The sequence below is a fragment of the Pelecanus crispus genome, chromosome 18, assembly GCF_030463565.1.
Source record: "Pelecanus crispus isolate bPelCri1 chromosome 18, bPelCri1.pri, whole genome shotgun sequence".
Lineage (NCBI taxonomy): Eukaryota > Metazoa > Chordata > Aves > Pelecaniformes > Pelecanidae > Pelecanus > Pelecanus crispus.
This window is the reverse complement of record NC_134660.1, coordinates 7340741-7361870: the sequence shown is the minus strand read 5'-3', so window position 1 is coordinate 7361870 and position 21130 is coordinate 7340741. Positions and strand designations below refer to the sequence as shown.

General features: G+C 52.2%; 1 protein-coding gene across 1 annotated transcript; it reads left to right on the top strand.

Annotated features, from left to right (window-relative positions):
- The first annotated feature begins 11921 nt into the window (after window positions 1-11921).
- LOC142595330 (feather keratin Cos1-1/Cos1-3/Cos2-1) lies at window positions 11922-12227 on the top strand. The gene has a single exon (XM_075723108.1). It carries the CDS (start codon window positions 11922-11924, stop codon window positions 12225-12227), a length of 306 nt encoding a protein of 101 aa, XP_075579223.1.
- The last annotated feature ends 8903 nt before the right edge of the window (window positions 12228-21130 follow it).

Below are 21130 nucleotides of genomic sequence, written 5' to 3'. Positions count from 1 at the left end.
AATTAAGGGTAGACTAGACTAAACCATGTCCCAAAGTGCCACATCTACCCGTTGTTTGAACGCCTCCAGGGATGGTGACTCCACCACCTCTCTGGGCAGCCTCTTCCAATGATTCACCACCCTTTCCGAGAAGAAATTTTTCCTAATATCCAATCCAAACCTCCCCTGGCGCAGCTTGAGCCCATTTCCTCTCATCCTATCGCTAACTACATGGGAGAAGAGACCAACACCCACCTCACTACAGCCTCCTTTCAGGTAGTTGTAGAGAGCGATAAGGTCTCCCCTCAGACTCCTCAACTGCAGACTAAACAGTCCCAGTTCCCTCAGCGGCTCCTCAGAAGGCCTGTGTTCCAGACCCTTCACCAGCTCCGTTGCCCTTCTCTGAACACGCTCCAGCACCTCAATGTCTTTCTTGTGTTGAGGGACCCAAAAGTGGACACAGTATTCCAGGTGCGGCCTCACCAGCGCCCAGTACAGGGGGACAATCACCTCCCTGCTCCTGCTGGCCACACTATTCCTGATACAAGCCAGGATGCTGTTGGCCTTCCTGGCCACCTGGGCAGACTGCTGGCTCATGTTCAGCCGGCTGTCTACCAACACCCCCAGGTCCTTTTCGGCCAGGCCGCTTTCCAGCTACTTGGTGTCATCTGCAACCTTACTGAGGGTGCACTCAATGCCCTCATCCAGATCATCGATAAAGATATTAAACAAGGCTGGCCCCAAAACGGAGCCCTGGGGAACACCGCTCGTGACCGGACACCAACTGGATTTAACTCCGTTCACCACTACTCTCTAGGCTCGGCCACCCAGCCACTTTTTTACCCAGTGAAGAGTACGCCCATCCAAGCCATGAGCTGCCAACTTCCCAAGGAGAATGCTATGGGAACATATATGGAACACAACAGCCTTTGGGATTGCCCATAGCTGCTACTCCAGCTTCCTCTCCCCTCCACCACCCAGTCTAGGGGTCATGGCCAGCACACATGGGCAGCAGGAGCAGGGAAAAGTCACCCATGCTGCTGAGTGTGCCAAGGGTGGAAATTGGATCTAAGCATGTGGGAGCTGAGGGCAGTCAGCACAGAAACAGGGGCAGTGCAATGGTGTATTTCTGAGGGAGAGCAAATTGCTCTGATACAGAGCGTGCAGGAGAATGTGAGATCAGCAAGCACGAGGGTACTGGGTGCACTTCCCAAGAGAGCTGCAGGGGGGCTCAGAGCTCTTGAGGGCTTCACTGGTCCCCCCAGAGAGTCTGTGCTCAGGAATTGGCTGCCATTCTCAGGGGAGAGGATTTTTTTCCATGTAAATCTCATCCCTTCTGGTTGGTGGAAATGTCTTGGCAGCTACTACAGTCTCATATCCTATTTTCTGCATGAAAATCCAGATGTCTTGACAAAAGTGTACAAGTGGAAGAATGCAAATCCCCACACTGATGTCCTTCACCAACAAGGAATTACAGCTCATGAAACGTATCTCAGCATGACTGAAGGCCAAAAGCTTTATAAGGGCCTTTCATTTCCATGGCTGACATCCTTTTTCCCTCATCATACTATTAATAACCATCACCTCCAGCAGCACAGTTGGACTTCCTAACCTTACTGCACTAAATCTTGTAACAAGCAGAAGTACCTCAGGTCCTTCGCAGTCATGATACCATCTGCAATTGTCCTTGTAGAAGAGGGAGGGATGGCATTTTATCTGGCAGACGAGTAAGCCCTTTGGCCAAAGCACCGCCAGAGCGCTGCTACTGGCTCTTGCCATGACCTGTAGTTCGGCTGCGCAACCGAGGAGATTTGGAAGGGTAGGAAAAGGGCACAGGATCCATGCAGGTTTGACACTTCCAACTAAGGGCACTGTTGCCAGAGATTGTTTTTTCTGATGGTGATTTAAATCATGCTGTGGCTCCACTGTGTGGAAGGCAGGCACTGATCTGTCTCAAGGTGTGCTGAGACTTCTGCCAGCACTGCTGCATTCCTGTCCTACAAATGCTGGGGCCTTATAGAATCATAGAATGCTTTGGGTTAGAAGGGACCTTTAGAGGTCATCTAGCCCAACCCCCCTGCAGTGAGCAGGGACAGCTTTAACCAGATCAGGTCGCTCAGAACCCCGTGCAACCTGACCTGGAATATTTCTAGGGATGGGGCCTCCACTGCCTCTCTGGGCAACCCATTCCAGTGCTTCACCACCCTCACTGTAAAAAATTTCTTCCTTATATCCAGTCTAAAGTCTAGCCTCCTTTAGTTTGAAACCATTGCTCCTTGTGCTGTCACAACAGGCCTTGCTAAAAAGATTCTCCCCATCTTTCCTGTAGGCCCCCTTAAAGTACAGAAAGCCTGCAATAAGGTCTCCTCACAGCCTTCTCTTCTCCAGGATGAACAACCCCAACTCCCTCAGCCTGGCCTCGTACGAGAGGTGCTCCAGCCCTCGGATCATTTAGGTGTCCCTCTTCTGCATCTGCTCCAACAGGTCCATGTCCTTCTTGTGCTGAGGGCTCCAGAGCTGGACGCAGGGCTCCAGGTGAGGTCTCACCAGAGCAGAGCAGAGAGCCAGAATGACCTCCCTTGACCTGCTGGCCATGCTGCTTTTGATGCAGCCCAGGATACGGTTGGCTTTCTGGGCTGCAAGCACACATTGTTGGCTCATGTCCAGCTTTTCATCCACCAGGACCCCCAAGGCCTTCTCGGCAGGGCTGCTCTCAATCCCTTCATCCCCCAGCCTGTATTGATATTGGGGGTTGCCCCATCCCATGTGCAGGGCCTTGCACTTGGCCTTGTTGAACCTGATGAGGTTCACACAGGCCCACCTCTCCAGCTTGTCCAGGTCCCTTTGGATGACATCTACTCCTTCTGGTGTGTCAACGGCATCACTCAGCTTGGTGTCATCTGCAAACTTGCTGAGGGTGCACTCGATCCCACTGTCTATGTCATTGATGAAGATATTAAACAGCACTGGTCCCAGCGCGGACCCCTGAGGGACTCCACTTGTCACTGGTCTCCGTCTGGACATTGAGCCGTTGACCACTACACTCTGGATGTGACCATCCAGCCAATTCCTTATCCACCAAACAGTCCACCCATCAAATCCATGTCTCCCCAGTTTAGAGAGAAGGATGTTGTGGGAGACTGTCTCAAAGGTTTTACAGAAGTCCACATAGATGACATCCGTTGCTTTTCCCTTGGCCACTTACACTGTCACACCTTCATAGAAAGCCACTAGGTTGAGTCAGGCAGGACTTGCCCTTGGTGAAGCCATGCTGGCTGTCTCGAATCACTTCCCTGTCCTCCCCATGCTTTAGCATAGCTTCTAGGAGGACCTGCTCCATGATCTGCCCAGGCACAGAGGTGAGGCTGACAGGTGGGTAGTTCCCAGGGGCCTCCTTTCTTCCCTTGTTAAAAATGGGCACAACGTTTCCCTTCTTCCAGTCAGCAGGGACTTCACCTGACTGCCATGACTTTTCAAATATCATGGAGAGTGGCTTGGCAACTACATCAACCAATTCCCTCAGGACTTGGAGGTCCCATATACCTGTGTACGTTCAGGTTCCTCAGGAGGTCTCGAACCTGATCTTCCCTTACAGTGGGAGGGGCTTTACCCCCCTGGTCCCCATCTTGCAGTCTATCGGCTCGGGAGGGGTGAGGAGAGCAGTTGCCAGTGAAGACTGAGGCAAAGAAATTGTTGAGTATGTCAGCCTTCTCCTCACCTGTTGATACCAGGTCGGCATTTGGGGGGGATATACTTTCTTTAACCTTCCTTATAACAATAATACTCTTGTATATTTATGTGCAGAAACTGTTTTGTATGTGAGAACTTTGGCTGCAGGATAAACTCAGTCTGCTCATGGTGACAGAGGAGGCTGCAGGCAGCTCCCTCTCGCTACAGGCAATTACACCACGTGCACCTGCATGCAAAACACAAGAAGAAAAAAGGCCAGCACATCAATTAGAACTGGGGAAAAGCTAAAAAGAATGCATGAACTTTCACAGGCTGGCCAAACCACTTTTTCAGCTGCTCTGTAAATTAGTGTTGCTTCTGCATTTCTCTGCCTTTTGAAGAGAGGGTATTTGCCTTACAGTGAGTCTAGAGCCAGGCTCACTGCTACATCACTTCTGATGTCCCAGCCTCAGCGTCTGTAGCCTGAGGGGAGTCTGGCTTGTCCCAGACACAGCCTTCTGCAGCCACCTGAGTGTGTCACTGTAGCAGGGCTCCCTTTGCAAGAGCAGGGGCTGCTCCCTGGAGATCACACAGGTCAGGTGGGAGCTTCTAACACTGGAGGATTTTTATTCTTCTCCTAGGAATGTGGGAATTCTTTGTGGGGCTGTGGCGATGGGCATGTTCTCTAGTTTTTATATTATTGTTCACACACAGACGTGAGACGTGGAGAGGCTCAATGTGTGGAAAGGCCATGACAGCTTCAACTCTGCTGCGGTTTCTCTCTGCCTCACAGTGAGAAAAACACTAGACTGAACCACTGTCAGACCCTTGAGGTCACTCAAGCTGATGGGTCTGGCCAGGGACTGATTTGTTGCCTTGACTGTAGGGTCTGAAGGACTTGCCTGGAGCTGTCTAGAGGGGCTGAGAGCTGGTGTCGGGCATCCTGGTTCTCAGTGGTGTGTGTGCATGGTCATGCTCATGTACATGTTCTTCTGGCTGTGCTCATGTGTGCATTCGCACGTACATGTGTGTGCCTCTGGTAATACTCATGGCAACTGTGGCTGTGCACAAATGTTCTCTGTGTGTGAGCAATTGTGTCCGTGATTGTGTGTCACAAATGCAGGTTTGTGACTCCTGCTGATTATGTGAATTTATTGTGAATGAGTGACTTAACACAGTTTCATTTAGTAGCAGTTTAGATTTACTTGTAACAAATCGCAGGATTTTGTTGTAATATTTTAATAGCACTCAGTCATCAGTGATTAATAAAGGGATTAGACAAAATTGATCAAAACAGTGACTTAGTTAAGATTGGAAGATGGCAAGGTTCACTCTATTATTACATGGAAATGCATCAAGGAAAATTAAATTACACTGAGTTGGAATGATTCACAAAGAGATTGTGTATGCTGGGGATAAGGAGGACCCTCCTGTTGAGTCACGAGGTTCAGGATAGACCCCCTTGCTTTCTAAACTCCTTCTCAGAGAGGAGTCTAGGTGCAGCTGGGTCCAATCTTAGTCTCAGACTTGGTCAATGGTTTATAGGAATAAGGATAATGCAGCAGTATAAGACTCACTTGGAAATCAAATCCTACGTCTACAGACTACTTAAACTGATTCACACATGCATACACACAGCCATGGATACATGTATACATACATAAAAAGATCTGGTATACCAGTTTAAAGATTCCCGTCGAGTTCAGTGAAATGCTCAGGTGTAATGTCTTGGCGTTTCTCAACGGGCGAGGGTTGAGCCTCAAGGAGTGAAGGGTTTCAGCCCAGGCTCCACTGTCAGTCAGCAACGGACCTCCGATTGTAGCAAACTGAGTCTGCTAGCTGTGAGAGGAGTCCTGCTCAGGGGGAGATGCTGGTGCAGCCCGCTGCAGTCCAGGAGAGCTCAAAGGGCCTCACTTAGGACTGCTGTTTTATAAAATCGTGAGATGATTTGCTTTAGTCACTGTGAATCTCCATCCAAGCCACGCTCTCAGTCGGTAATTACTGCTCTGTTTCAAAGCTGTCAGGGGGTAACTGATTGTTCTCACTCCCCTGTTCTCACTCCCCACTTCAACCATGTAAGGCTTTCTGATAAGGACAAGGCCACTCTCCGCTTCGACCATGTAGCAGTTTCTGGTACAATTACAGGGCACCTAACCGACCAGCTCACTACACAAGGCCGCGGTCTGGCAGGAATCCCTGAGGTTGCAAAGCGGTTGAAGAGAGAAAAAAAAAAGGGGGGGGAGGGGGGCGGATGCACCACCAGAGTGTGCATGTGATTTAGCACACGCATGTGCCTTCATGCAGGGGAGCATGAAGGTGTGTGTGACTGGTCTGCATATACGTAATTGTGTGGGCATAGGTGCATGGGCATAGTGCTTTTGTGTGTGTACATCTGTGTGCTAGTACATGTGAGGAGGAATAGGCAGCGAGTACTTCAGACATTTCCCTATCACTTGTGACTAGATGCCCTTCCTCGCCGAGCAAGTAGCCCACATCTACTTAGCCTTCCAAGCACCTCCATCTCAGGGTTAAACCCCGTTTCCATGTCCAAGGTACTGAGGGGCAGAGAGAGAGCAGGGAGAGGGCTCCTCTGTGGGTGAATGGGCTCAAGCTGGGCACATGACTCTCCTCAGCTGCATCTCCCCCTCACACCCACTGCACGTTGGTCTCCCCTCAACCACATTAGAGCCCCAGACACAGGACTTAGAGAAGATGGCTCTGTCGAGTCCAACCCCTGGGTGGTGGGTTAATGAGGAGGGTGTGGGCATGTTCTTATCCTGATGATGCTGATGACTCTGATGTATGCTCTCCCTATATGGAGCTAAACTGCAGAGATGTTACACTGTGTGTGTGCACACAAAGCCCCCCTTTGTGGAAGTAGAGCGCTGGCTGTGAGGGGGAAAGAAAATTGGGATCACGAGCTGTCAATACCTACTAGTTGGATGGAGAGGAAGCAATGTCAGGCAATTGTGTACAGCTTGAAGTGAGTCAGCAAGGTGAGATCCGTTTGTCCTCCCTTCTCCTGACATCGCGGCATCCAGAGCTCCTCCAATACATCAACCTCTTTCCAACATTCTCGCTCAGCCAAGGGGACCGTGGCTTTTTGTGGAGGATGGTGCACGAAGAGATGTCGTTTGGATCATGTGCATTGGCTGAGCTGGTGAGTGAAGCCTGCCCAAGACATAGAGCAATGACGTGCAATGCCTTGCACGTTTAAGGAGAGCCAGATGAAGGGGGATTTCTCTGCTCTTTAGCCACATGAGATTTCTGGTCTGTAAATCCCTAAGGAGGAAGAAAGGAGTGAAAGGGATCCTTCAGATGGGGGTTCAGCTCCACCTGTCTTAGACACCCACTTGGGGATGAGATCGGTTCTCCCCTAGAGAACTGGTCAAGAATCCTCCCTCGTCTGCAGGGAGAGCATAGATTAGACCCTGCATTTGTGCCGGCTTCTTTCTCAGCAGAGGTGTCTCGCATGGGATTCAACTCAGAGGGATTTTGCCTTCAAGCACTGAGGCATGGATACCTCTGCCCTAGTTCATATGTCCAACTTATTCATCTGAGCTGCTTGCTAGACTCCTGCCTGAGTCCTCAGAGAGCCCTGGCACTCCTGGAGGGCTTTTAGCCAGGTGTGTAAGGCAAGAGGAGCCATGTGTCCCCAGTGCCTTTTCTCTGCCCGTGGAGAAAGACGCGGGGGTGCTCTGAGGAGCTGAGAGAAGAGCGTTTCATTGTACATCTTTCAACTCGGTCAGCATCTTATTTTCTGCGCCTGCACTGTGTCCTGCCGAGGAGGGCAGGAACGGAGCGGCTGGGTGGGCACCTGGTGCCCAGCCAAGGTCAGCCCACCCCATGAGCCCAGGCACTGACTGCAAGGAGGACCTGGGGATGCCGGTGCCGCTGTCGATGCCGAAGCCGTTCCCAGGACCGGTGGCGGTGGCGGTGCCGGGGCGGAGGGGCAGCGCCCCCTGTCGGTCCCGGCCGGGGCTGTCCCCCCGCCCCCCACACACACGCCCGGCCCCGCCCGCCGCGGTTCGTGCCCGCCCGCAGCCCCGGCTCCTCTCCCCGTGCCTCCCACGCCGCAGTAATACACCGCCGCGTCCCCGCGCCGGGGCTGGGAGAGCCGCAGGGCGCTGGACCGGCGGTCTGCCGCCACCGACAGCTGCCCCGGAGGGTCCTGCACTTCCTTGGAGTCTTTAAGAGTGAGCGCGATGAATGTGGGGCCTTGGCCCAGGAGCTGACGGTACCAGTGGATGTATTCATCGGTGTTTATGTTTGGGTGTGAGCAGTTGATGCTGATGTCGGTGTCCTCGGTGGTCTCTGCCAAGGGGTCCTGCTGCACCTGGGCTCCGCCCACAGCCACTGCACAGAAAAGAGGAGTAAGAAAGGTCATCAAAGATCACCCAGCTCCAACATACCTTTTCCTGAGAAATCTTTAGGAAAAGTGGCAGAGAGACAGAGCCAGACTGGAACGGATGGAGAGCTGTTCAGCTGGGATGGAGAGTGATCCTGGTGTGGGTGCGTGGAGTGAGGGGAAAAGGCTGGCAGGGAATTTGGAACTGATGCATGCAGAGATGGGATGAAAGTCAGGTGCACGGATGGATGGACGGACGGTGAGAGGGAGAGGTGATGGGAGAGTTGGGTGTGTTCCAGTGAAGGAAGGAGGGCTGAATTCAGGACAGAAATAAAGGCTGAATGCATGGGGGGATGAGAGGATGTATGGCACAGTGCAGGAAAGCAAAGCTGTGCCCGCAGCAGGTATGAAGGAAGCAGAGGGAGAGATGAGAGAGGGATCTCAGAGTGCATGGAGAGATGGGTCAGAAGAGGGGCGGATGCACGGATGAAGAGAGGAAGAGACAGTAGAGTAGTAGACAGTAGTACCCAGTGAATGTGGGTGTTGCAGTGAAGGAGGGCTGAAATCAGGGCAATAGTAAGTGCGGAATTACCTGAGGCAAGAGTGCGTGCCCAGAGAAGTTGGCGCACGTGCCAGCCAAGTTGTGATGGTAGAGATGATGGGAACAAAGGAGGCTACGTAGGGGGGACTGCAGAGCTCTGGGAAAGGGGGAGCAGAGAGGGCAGAGAGGCCGGGAGGGGAAAGAGACGGTGCAGAAGGAGAGGCCCGAGCTGGCGCTGGGCTCCCTGGGGAGCAGCCCGGGCACAGAGCCTACCCCCCCGCCACCGCCGCCAGCCCCGCGCACCCAGCAGCACCGCGGCCAGCCCCGCCAGCCCTGCGCCCCGGCACCGCCGCATCCCGCCGCTCCGCCGCCCGCGCCTCGCTGCCCGCCGCCAGCCCCGGCTCTCTGCTCCGGCCGCGCCGCCTCCTCTCCTCTCCTCTCCTCTCCTCTCCTCTCCTCTCCTCTCCTCTCCTCTCCTCTCCTCTCCTCTCCTCTCCTCTCCTCTCCTCTCCTCTCCTCTCCTCTCCTCTCCTCTCCTCTCCTCTCCTCTCCTCTCCTCTCCTCTCCTCTCCTCTCCTCTCCTCTCCTCTCCTCTCCTCTCCTCTCCTCTCCTCTCCTCTCCTCTCCTCTCCTCTCCTCTCCTCTCCTCTCCTCTCCTCTCCTCTCCTCTCCTCTCCTCTCCTCTCCTCTCCTCTCCTCTCCTCTCCTCTCCTCTCCTCTCCTCGCCGCCGCCGCCGCCGCCAGCTCCGCCCCGGGGCTGAGCCCTGCGCCGGCGCCGCTCGGGGGCTCGCCCGGGCTCCCAGTGCTCAGCGGCTCTGCACGGGCACAACTTTGTCTCCTGGAAGCCCACTCTGCCCGTCCTCTCCCACCAACAACAAGCCTGCCCAGTGCCCGCTGCAGCCGGCGGCAGCTGCAGGGCCCTCACCCGCCACATGCACCATCTTCCCACAGCTGCCTGCCACCGCAGGGGCTGCAAAGAGCAGCCACGCATTTCCTGCCCAGGGGAAGGAGCAGGCTGCAGAGCCTCCCTTCAGCTGCCTGTTTAGCCTGTTTCTTAATCAGAACTCCCCATGTTCCAGCACCTGTTCATTGCCTCTACTCCTGCCACAAAGCACTTCCAGGGCCTACTCCATCTCCTCTCTTTCCTTTTGTCGTGGTTTAGCCCCAGCCAGCAACTAAGCACCACGCAGCCGCTCGCTCACTCCCCCCTACCCCGATGGGATGGGGGAGAGAATCGGAGGAGTAAGAGTGAGAAACACTCCTGGGTGGAGATAAGAACAGTTTAATAATTGAAATAAAGTAAAATAGTAATGCTAATAGTAACAGTATAATAATGATAATAATAATAATGATACACGAAGCAAGTGTTGCACAATGCAATTGCTCACCACCTGCCGACTGATACCCAGACAGTTCCCGAGCAGCAATCGCTGCTCCCTGGCCACCCCCCCCCCAGTTTATATACTGAGCATGACGTCATATGGTATGGAATAGCCCTTTGGTCAGTTGGGATCAACTATTCCGGCTGTGCCCCATCCCAGTTTCTTGTGCCCCTGGCAGAGCATGGGAAGCTGAAAAAGTCCTTGACTAGCATAAGCAGTACTCAGCAACAACTAAAAACATCAGCGTGTTATCAACATTCTTCTCCTACTAAATCCAAAACACAGCACTATGCCTGCTGTTAGGAAGAAAATTAACTCTATCCCAGCCGAAACCAGGACACCTTTCAAACAGGTGCTTCCTGGACCTGCTGGGAACAAGTTGGCTAACAGAGATGAGTGTAGCGTGTGTTTCCTGTGGTTGGGTGTTATCCCCAAACTTGCAGGAAGTGCCATCCTTCCCATTATTCCTGGTGTTCATGAAAATGTTCAAGGGTATTGGTCCTACTAAGTGTCTTGTAGCTGGGCTTTGCACTACTCTTTGAGCCTGATAGTCCAGCCAATGTTGCACCCACCTTATCAGCATCTTCATGAATCCATTCATCTCCAGTTTGATCATAAAGGAGGTACGAGAGAGGCTGTCAAAGGTCTTCCTAAACTCTAGGTGCACGCATCCGCTGCCCTTTCCTTGCCCACAGTACCTATTACCTCAGGAGAAAGCAATGAGGTTTGCCACCAGCTAGGAATCTAGCTTCCTTCCAGCAAGTAAACACACAAACGCACAGGCTCATGCACACGTGCATGGAATCATGCACAAATTTGTGCTCCCATGTCCATCCATGCAAACACAGCTGCACACAAAAGCACACAGGACAGGAACACCCACAGGAACACAACCAACCCTCAGGACTCTGCTGAGGACACCTGGGGACAACTGTGGCAATGCTAGAGCATTGTGGGCAAGGACAAGGCCCCAGGCATGCCCATGGCATCACCTGTGTGCTCACAGACTGCACAGAGAGGGAATGAGTCAAAAGAGGTCAGAATTTCTTCCTGAGGGCAGTGTTAGGCAGGATGGGGTCAAAACCTAGGAGCACAATGCACACACCTGGGGAGGCAACAACAAGTGAGCATTGGGGTGATGTGAGGAGGGAGGGAAAGATAAGGACATAGGACGTCCTCATGCATGGGAGCCCATAGTGTTCAGCTGAGGACAGCTGGACCTTCTTCCTGAGAACACCACTGCAAACAGCCCCACCGCAGTGACCCAGGCTGACGTCACCTGCTTGCTCTGGACCCATCCAGCGCTTGAGCTGAGACTTCTGCCAGCACTGCTGCATTCCTGTCCTACAAATGCTGGGGCCTCTCATCCGAGGGCTCAGAAGAAGCCTTCACTGGAAAATGGGCATGGCACAAATCTGGAAATGAAAAGGCAGCAGTGCAGGAAACCAAAGCACAGCCCATGTCATTAGCTGCGCTGGTTTGCATTCAAGATGAGCTTGTCCGAGAATTGCTACCTCTGCCGCGGGTGCCTCTGGTCCTGCGGCAATGAAGGGCAGGTATAAAAGGCAGCGCAAGTGCCTGCTCTCTCATCCACTTCTCTTGCCTCCTTCTGCTTGGCAACCAGGTGAGTCTGAAGCCCCTTCTCCTCCTCTTCCAAACTGAGATCTCTCCCTGATGGACCTCTCAGCTGAAATTGCTCTGTTCTTTGCTGCATTTCAGATCTTCTGGTCATGGGAGAGGGAAGTGGGGAGAAGGTCTGGTTAGAGAGAGGCTGGGATGTGGCTGTGGGGGCTTTTGGCTCATGAATTAGGAGAGAGCGTCCCTGGGCCAGGCTGCTCTTTGTAGGGCAATGGAGACCCTGTGGCTGCTGGCACAGTGTCCAGCTCCCTTCTTAGTAGTACCTTGCCTCCTTTGTCACTGTGTAACCAGGCTGCTTCTCACCCATCTTTGTGTTCTGCTTCCCCCCTGCCCTCTCTCCCAGGTGCATCTCCAGCCCAGAGACATGTCCTGCTACAGCCCGTGCCTGCCCTGCCAGCCCTGCGGCCCGACCCCGCTGGCCAACAGCTGCAACGAGCCCTGTGTCAGGCAGTGCCAGAACTCCACCGTCGTCATCGAGCCCTCTCCTGTGGTGGTGACCCTGCCTGGACCCATCCTCAGCTCCTTCCCGCAGAACACTGTTGTGGGCTCCTCCACCTCTGCTGCTGTTGGCAGCATCCTCAGCTCTGAGGGAGTGCCCATCTCCTCGGGGGGCTTTGACCTCTCCTGCATTACCAACCGCTACTGTGGCAGAAGGTGCCTCCCCTGTTAAAGATGCTTGGGAAAGCCCCAGGGAGACACCTTGAGGAACTCAGAACACGGTGCTGGGCACCGGATTGATCTTTTGGATGTTGTTTTCAGCATAGCTGACCGACCTTGCCTTTCTCTCCTTTTTCTTTGTTTGCTTTGGGTCACAGTGGCAGCAAGGTTCCCTCGAGGCAAGCCTCATAGGAATCGCCTGTCTCCTCTTTAGTCTCATTAAAGTTCTGGTGCATTCAAGCCTGGCCTCCATGTGGTCCTTCCCTCTGTGGACACTCCCCAAGGTGCACAGGAGACGGGTGTTGCTCTGGAGTGGAAGGGAGGTGAGGTCACAAGGAGGCTGCTCTCCTTCAGAAGGACTGAAGACCAAAAGCCCTTCTGCGGTGTCTTCCTTCCAAGGGTGCTGGAGGACTTCCAGCTGCTGGGCGGAGAGCACTGCTCCCTCTACACTGTCATGTCCTATGGCCACAGCTTGCCTACCTGCAACCCGCTGTGCTATGGGGCCATCCTGCATCAGGCTGTGTGCATCTGGCTGGTGGCAGGGACATGGCTGGCCGGTTTCCTGCCTCCTGCTCTGCATACAAGACTCACCTCCCAGTTGGCTCTCTGTGGGCCCAGGCACATCTGCCACTTCTTCAGTGTTGCGCCAGCCCTGCTGGCCATGGCTTGTGCTGGCACTTCTGCAAACAAGGCTGTGATTATCTTCAGTGTTTGCAGTGTGGCCCTCAGCTGCTTCCTCTCCGCCTTCACTTCTTACAGGCGCAGAGCAAGAGCAATCCTGTGGCTCTGCTGTGCAGAAGGCAGGCACAGAGCTGCCTCAACCTGTGCTTCCCATTTCACCCCGCTCCTGCCATGCACGCTGCCCAAATGAGCTCTCGAGGGAGAGGGATTCTCTTCTGACTTCTGTGCTGTGCTTTACACCTCATTCTTAGTAAATAAAATGGATCAAGATCCCTTCAGGGAACACGTCCTTCCAGCCCTGTGGGACCAGCTCAGATTCCAGACATCCTCATGTAGAAGCTTATTCCACCCAAACTCCCTGCCCTGCAGGGGTGAACCTCAGAGCCATCTTTGTTACTGGCATAATTCATAGAATTAGCTGTATAGAATATGCATCTATACATAGAATTCATCAAATCATAGAATGGTTTGGGTTGGAAGGGACCCTGAAAGACCATCTAGTCTAACTCGCCCACCATGGGCAGGGAAATCTTTCATTAGGTCAGCTTGCTCAAAGCCCCATCTAACCTGACCTTGAACACTTCCAGTCATGGGGCATCCACAACACCTCTGGGTGACATATTCCAGGGTCTCACCACCCACATTGGAAAATAATTCTTCTTTATACACAAGCTAAATATACCCTCCTTCAGTTTAAAGCCACTGCCCCTTGTCCTGTCGCTACAGAGCCTGGCAAAACATCTTTTTCTCTCTTTCTTATAAGCCCCCTTTAAGTACTGAAAGGCCTCAGGAAGGCCTCCCCTGAGCCCTTCCCTCTCCAGGCTCAACAACCCCCACCTCTCTCAGACTTCCTTCATAGGAGATGTGTTCCAACCCCCTGTTCACTTTTCTGGCCCTCCTCTGGACCTGCTCTAACAGTCTCTACAGACTCTTCCCACAGTCAGTGAAGAGACATCAAAGAATCGTTTAGGTTGGAAAAGACCTTTAAGATCATCCAATCCAACCAGTAACCTACACTACCAATTCCACACTAAAACAATCACGGGTAGACTAGACTAAACCATGTCCCCAAGTGCCACATCTACCCATTGTTTGAACACTTCCAGGGATGGTGACTCCACCACCTCTCTGGGCAGCCTGTTCCAATGATTCACCACACTCTCCATAAAGAAATTTTTCCTAATTTCCAACCTAAACCTCCCCTGGTGCAGCTTGAGCCCATTTCATCTCGTGCTATCGCTAACTACATGGGAGAAGAAACCAACAGCCACCTCACTACAACCTCCTTTCAGGGAGCTGTAGAGAGCGATAAGGTCTCCCCTCAGCCTCCTCTTCTCCAGGCTAAACAACCCCAGTTCCCTCAGCCGCTCCTCAGAAGGCCTGTGCTCCAGACCCTTCCCCAGCTTCATTGCCCTTCTCTGAACATGCTCCAGCACCTCAATGTCTTTCTTGTATTGAGGGACCCAAAACTGGACACAGTATTCCAGGTGCGGCCTCACCAGCGCCAAGTACAGGGGCACAATCACCTCCCTGCTCCTGCTGGCCACACTATTCCTGATACAAGCCAGGATTTCCCTGAGTCCCTATCCCTGAGTGAGCTGCGAGATATGCGAAAAGACTTCGGTCGTCATCCAGGCGAGCACATCATCACCTGGCTGCTCCGATGCTGGGATAACGGGGCCAGTAGCCTGGATTTAGAGGGTAGGGAAGCCAAGCAGCTGGGATTCCTTTCCAGGGGAGGGGGCATTGACAAAGCAATTGGAAAAGGGGCAAAACCGCTCAGCCTCTGGAGGTGACTTCTGTCAAGCGTGAAGGAAAGGCATCCCTTCAAGGAGGATGTTTTATACCGCCCAAGCAAATGGACCACCGTAGAGAAAGGTATCCAGTACCTGAGGGAATTAGGCGTGCTGGAGGTGATTTACAGTGACCTGAATGATGAGCAGTTACCCAAAGACCCAGATGAAGTCAGGTGCACACAATCCATGTGGCGGAAGGTGGTACGGAGTGCACCAGCATCGTATTCCAACTCGTTGGCAATGCTAGCCTGGAAAGATGACGAGGCACCAACGGTGGATGAAGTGGCTAGACAACTCCGGGAATACGAAGAAAAGCTCTCTTCCTCCCTACGGGCCTGTGTCTCGGCTGTGGAAAAACTGTGCCAAGAGTTCCAACAACTCAGAGAGGATCTGTCCTACTCCCCACCTGCACGGACCAGTGTCTCAGCCATTAGGTGTCAACGTCCCTATGCTCAAGAGAGAGGATATAGAGGATACACACCACGGGGCACCCTGTGGTTTTACCTGCGTGATTATGGAGAGGACATGAGAAAGTGGGGTGGAAAACCCACCTCAACCTTAGAGGCACGGGTGCGTGAGTTGCAGGGAAAAACTATTAGAAAAGGCGGTTCTCCCAGGAAAATTGCAGCTCCAGTTTCCAGTGAGCAGTTCCCCAGACAGAGTAAGAGGGCTAATTTTACTTCCGACCTTGATCAGGGGACTTTTGATTCACATTTACAGGAAGTGAACAGCGAATACTGTGACCAGTGTTAGAGGGGCCCTGCCTCCAGCCAGGTGGAGGAAAGGGACAACCGGGTTTACTGGACTGTGTGGATTCGATGGCCTGGAACGTCAGACCCACAGGAGTATAAGGCTCTAGTGGACACTGGTGCACAGTGCACGCTAATGCCATCAAACTATAGAGGGGCAGAACCCCTTTGTATTTCTGGAGTGACAGGGGGATCCCAACAGCTAACTGTACTGGAAGCTGAAGTGAGCCTAACTGGGAATGAGTGGCAAAAGCACCCCATTGTGACTGGCCCAGATGCTCCGTGCATCCTTGGCATAGACTACCTCAGGAGAGGGTATTTCAAGGACCCAAAAGGGTACCGGTGGGCTTTTGGTATAGCTGCTTTGGAGACAGAGGAAATTAAACAGTTGTCCACCTTGCCCAGTCTCTCAGAGGACCCTTCGATTGTAGGGTTGCTGAAGGTTGAGGAACAACAGGTGCCCATTGCTACCACAACTGTGCACAGGTGGCAATATCACACCAACCGAGACTCCCTGATTCCCATCCATAACCTGATTCGTCGACTGGAGAGCCAGGGAGTGATCAGCAAGACTCGCTCACCCTTTAACAGTCCCATATGGCCAGTGCAAAAGTCTAATGGGGAGTGGAGACTAGCAGTGGACTATCGTGGCCTGAACGAAGTTACACCGCCGCTGAGTGCTGCCATGCCAGACATGCTAGAACTTCAATATGAACTGGAGTCAAAGGCAGCTAAGTGGTATGCCACAATTGATATTGCTAATGCATTTTTCTCCATCCCTTTGGCAGCAGAGTGCAGACCCCAGTTTTCTTTTACCTGGAGGGGTGTTCAGTACACCTGGAACCGACTGCCCCAGGGGTGGAAGCACAGCCCCACCATTTGCCATGGACTGATCCAGACGGCACTGGAACAGGGTGAAGCTCCAGAACATCTGCAGTACATTGATGACATCATTGTGTGGGGCAACACAGCAGAAGAAGTTTTTGAGAAGGGAAAGAAAATAGTCCAAATCCTTCTGAAGGCTGGTTTTGCCATAAAACAGAGTAAGGTCAAGGGACCTGCACAGGAGATCCAGTTTTTAGGAATAAAATGGCAAGATGGACGTCATCAGATCCCAATGGATGTGATCAAGAAAATAACAGCTATGTCCCCACCAACTAGCAAAAAGGAAACACAAGCTTTCTTAGGCGTTGTGGGTTTTTGGAGAATGCATATTCCAAATTACAGTCTGATCGTAAGCCCTCTCTATCAAGTGACCCGGAAGAAGAATGAATTCAAATGGGGCCCTGAGCAACAACAAGCCTTTGAACAAATTAAACGTGAGATAGTTCATGCAGTAGCCCTTGGGCCAGTCCGGGCAGGGCAGGATATTAAAAATGTGCTCTACACTGCAGCCGGGGAGAATGGCCCTACCTGGAGCCTCTGGCAGAGAGCAGCAGGGGAGACTCGAGGTCGACCACGAGGGTTTTGGAGTCGGGGATACAGAGGACCCGAAGCCCGCTATACTCCAACTGAGAAAGAGATACTGGCAGCATATGAAGGGGTTTGAGCTGCTTCAGAAGTGGTTGGTACTGAAGCACAGCTCCTCCTGGCACCCCGACTGCCGGTGGTGGGCTGGATGTTCAAAGGGAGGGTCCCCTCTACACATCATGCAACTGATGCTACATGGAGTAAGTGGGTTGCATTGATCACACAACGGGCTCGAATAGGAAACCCCAGTCGCCCAGGAAACTTGGAAGTGATCATGGACTGGCCAGAAGGAAAAAACCTTAGAATATCACCAGAGGAGGAGGTGACACGTGCTGAAGAGGCCCCACTGTATAATAAATTGCCAGAAAATGAGAAGCAATATGCCCTGTTCACTGATGGGTCCTGTCGTCTTGTGGGAAAGCATCGGAGGTGGAAAGCTGCTGTATGGAGTCCTATACGACAAGTCGCAGAAACTGCTGAAGGAGAAGGGGAGTCGAGTCAGTTTGCAGAGGTGAAAGCCATCCAGCTGGCTTTAGATATTGCTGAAAGAGAAAAGTGGCCAGTCCTTTATCTCTATACTGACTCATGGATGGTGGCAAATGCCCTGTGGGGGTGGCTGCAGCAATGGAAGCAGAGCAACTGGCAGCGCAGAGGCAAACCCATCTGGGCTGCTGCATTGTGGCAAGATATGGGTGCCTGGGTAGAGAACCTGGTTGTAAAAGTTCGTCATGTAGATGCTCATGTACCTAAGAGTCGGGCCACTGAAGAACATCAAAACAACCAGCAAGTAGATCAGGCTGCTAAGATTGAAGTGGCTCAGGTGCATTTGGACTGGCAACATAAGGGTGAATTATTTATAGCTCGGTGGGCCCATGACGCCTCAGGCCATCAAGGAAGGGATGCAACGTATAAATGGGCTCGTGATTGAGGGGTGGACTTAACTATGGACAGTATTGCACAGGTTATTCATGAGTGTGAAACATGCGCTGCAATCAAGCAAGCCAAGCAGTTCAAGCCCCTTGGGTATAGTGAACGATGGCTGAAATACAAATATGGGGAGGCCTGGCAGATTGATTACATCACGCTCCCACAGACCCGCCAAGGCAAGCGCTATGTGCTCACCATGGTGGAAGCAACCACTGGATGGTTGGAAACATATCCCGTGCCCCATGCCACCGCCCGGAACACCATCCTGGGCCTTGAAAAGCAAGTCCTGCGGTGACATGGCACCCCAGAAAGAATTGAGTCAGACAACGGGAGTCATTTCCGAAACAACCTCATAGACACCTGGGCCAAAGAGCATGGCATTGAGTGGGTGTATCACATCCCTTACCATGCACCAGCCTCCGGGAAAATTGAGCGATACAATGGATTGTTAAAGACTACCTTGAGAGCAATGGGTGGTGGGACGTTTAAACATTGGGATACGCATTTAGCAAAAGCCACCTGGTTAGTCAACACCAGGAGATCTGCCAATCGAGCTGGCCCAGCCCAATCAAAACTTTTACGTACTGTAGAAGGAGATAAAGTTCCTGTAGTGCACATGAAAAATATGCTGGGGAGGACAGTCTGGGTTACTTCCCCCTCTGGCAAAGGCAAACCCATTCGTGGGATTGCTTTTGCTCAAGAACCTGGGTGCACTTGGTGGGTGATGCGAAAGTATGGGGAAGCCCAATGTGTACCTGAAGGGGACTTGATTTTGGGTGAAAATAGCCAATGAACTGAATTGTATGATATTAATTGCTTTATAATACTGTATGTTATCTCTTAACTGTATGTTATCTCTTAACTGCATGTTAATATAATAATACAGTAGGTTAATATTAAGTATATAATACTATATATTATGATTGCTATATGCCACATCAATGGTATTGCAGTAAGAATTACCCAGCTTAATGAAAATGAACTTTGATGAAACCATGTTGGAATGAGAACTGACTTCAGCATGCAACAGTCCAACACGGCACACCACCTCTCCTGCTCTGAAAGACTGTGATGACAGATGGAACCCAAAGTCATGGGCTAAATGAACTCAATGGACATTTTAGAGGGATGGGCCATAGGCGAAGGGAATGATATCTGTGTGTATATCAAGATAGGGAAAGCGGTGGTGATTAATTGGAACACATTGGAAAGGGGAGGGCCTGTGCATGACGTAGATGGTATAGAATAAGGGGTGGATACTGTCCTGGTTTCGGCTGGGATAGAGTTAATTTTCTTCCTAGTAGCAGGCATAGTGCCGTGTGTTGGATTTAGTAGGGGAAGAATGTTGATAACATGCTGATGTTTTTAGTTGTTGCTGAGTACTGCTTATGCGAGTCAAGGACTTTTTCAGCTTCCCATGCTCTGCCAGGCGCACAAGAAACTGGGAGGGGGCACAGCCAGAATAGTTGATCCCAACTGACCAAAGGGCTATTCCATACCATATGACGTCATGCTCAGTATATAAACTGGGGGGGGGGTGGCCAGGGAGCAGCGATCGCCGCTCGGGAACTGTCTGGGTATCAGTCGGCGGGTGGTGAGCAATTGCATTGTGCATCACTTGCTTCGTGTATCATTGTTATTATTATCATTATTATACTGTTACTATTAGCATTACTATTTTACTTTATTTCAATTATTAAACTGTTCTTATCTCCACCCAGGAGTGTTTCTCACTCTTACTCCTCCGATTCTCTCCCCCATCCCATCGGGGTAGGGGGAGTGAGCGAGCGGCTGCGTGGTGCTTAGTTGCTGGCTGGGGCTAAACCACGACAGCCGAGTACAGGGGCACAATCACCTCCCTGCTCCTGCTGGCCACACTATTCCTGACACAAGCCAGGATGCTGTTGGCCTTCTTGGCCACCTGGGCACACTGCTGGCTCATGTTCAGCCGGCTGTTGATCAACACCCCCAGGTCCTTTTCGGCCAGGCAGCTTTCCAGCCACTCTTCCCCAAGCCTGCAGCGTTGCATGGGGTTGTTTTGACCAAAGTGCAGGACCCGACACTTGGCCTTGTTAAATGTCATACAGTTGGCCTCAGCCCATGGGTCCAGCGTGTCCAGGTCCCTCTGCTGGGCCATCCTACCCTCCAGCAGATCGACACTCCCACCCAGATTGGTGTCGTCTGCAAACTTCCTGAGGGTGCACTCAATCCCCTCATCCAGATCATTGATAAAGATATTAAACAAGGCTGGCCCCAAAACAGAGCCCTGCTCTTCAATTCACACACAGGACTTATCCCATCCCACAGCAGATGTGCACAGTAAATGGGACAAATCATCTTTCTGGACACACTGATCCTGCAACTGAGCGATCATGGCCTCTACACTCCCCAGCTGGCATAATCCCACAGCAGGGCCTGCCTACCTGGTCACGTGTGCATGGCTTGCTTCATCATGCGATCAGAAGGGAACCCACAGGCTGTCCTACCAGAGCCTACAAGCACCTCCATCCCATGGCTAAAGCCCACATCCATGTCCATGGTACTCAGGGACAGACAGAGAGCAGGGAAAGGGCTTTGGTGTGGGCAGATGGGCTCAAGCTGGGCACGTTACTCTCATCACCTGCATCTCCCACTCTCACCCAGTGCCGAGCAGTCTTCCCGCAGCCATGCTGAACCCTTGCAAAAATGACACGCAGAAGAGGACTCTGTTCAAGTCCAACACTGTGCAGTGGTCCTGGACAGTGTAGACAGCCTTTGTCTGGGTGCCTTGAGTCTTCTCCATTAACTCAGGTGACTGGATGTCTAGATTCGTGTGTGTGTATGTGTGTGTATGTGTGTTGTCTAATCCAGCCGTTCAGTCTATCTTCAGTGTCCTTCACTGGGCACTTGCAGCATGTTGAGATGAGTCCTCTGCCCACGATGATGTGTTTTGCACCAGAAATGCTTGGGCCTCTCATCTGGTCATGCAAAAGATGCCTTCACTGGGGAATGTGCCTGGCATAAAGCAGGAAATGAAAAGCTGCAATCGAGGAAGCCAAAACACAGCCCATAGCATTAGCTGGCATGTCTTGCATTCAAGATGAGCTTGTCAGAAAATAACCACCTCTACAAGGGGTGCCTCTGGCAGCCTGGGGCAGGAAAGGTCCATGATAAAAGCCAGCCCAGCTCCTCGCTCTCTCATCCACTTCTCTTGCCTCCTTCTCCTTGGGAGTCAGGTGAGTCTGAAGCCCCTTCTCCTTCTCTGTTTTCTCTAAAAGGAGGTCTCACCTCAATGGACCTCTCAGCTGGCACCA

Bases quoted from the DNA above. Each gene is read 5' to 3' on its own strand.
- LOC142595330 (XM_075723108.1), top strand. From the start codon at position 11,922: ATGTCCTGCTACAGCCCGTGCCTGCCCTGCCAGCCCTGCGGCCCGACC.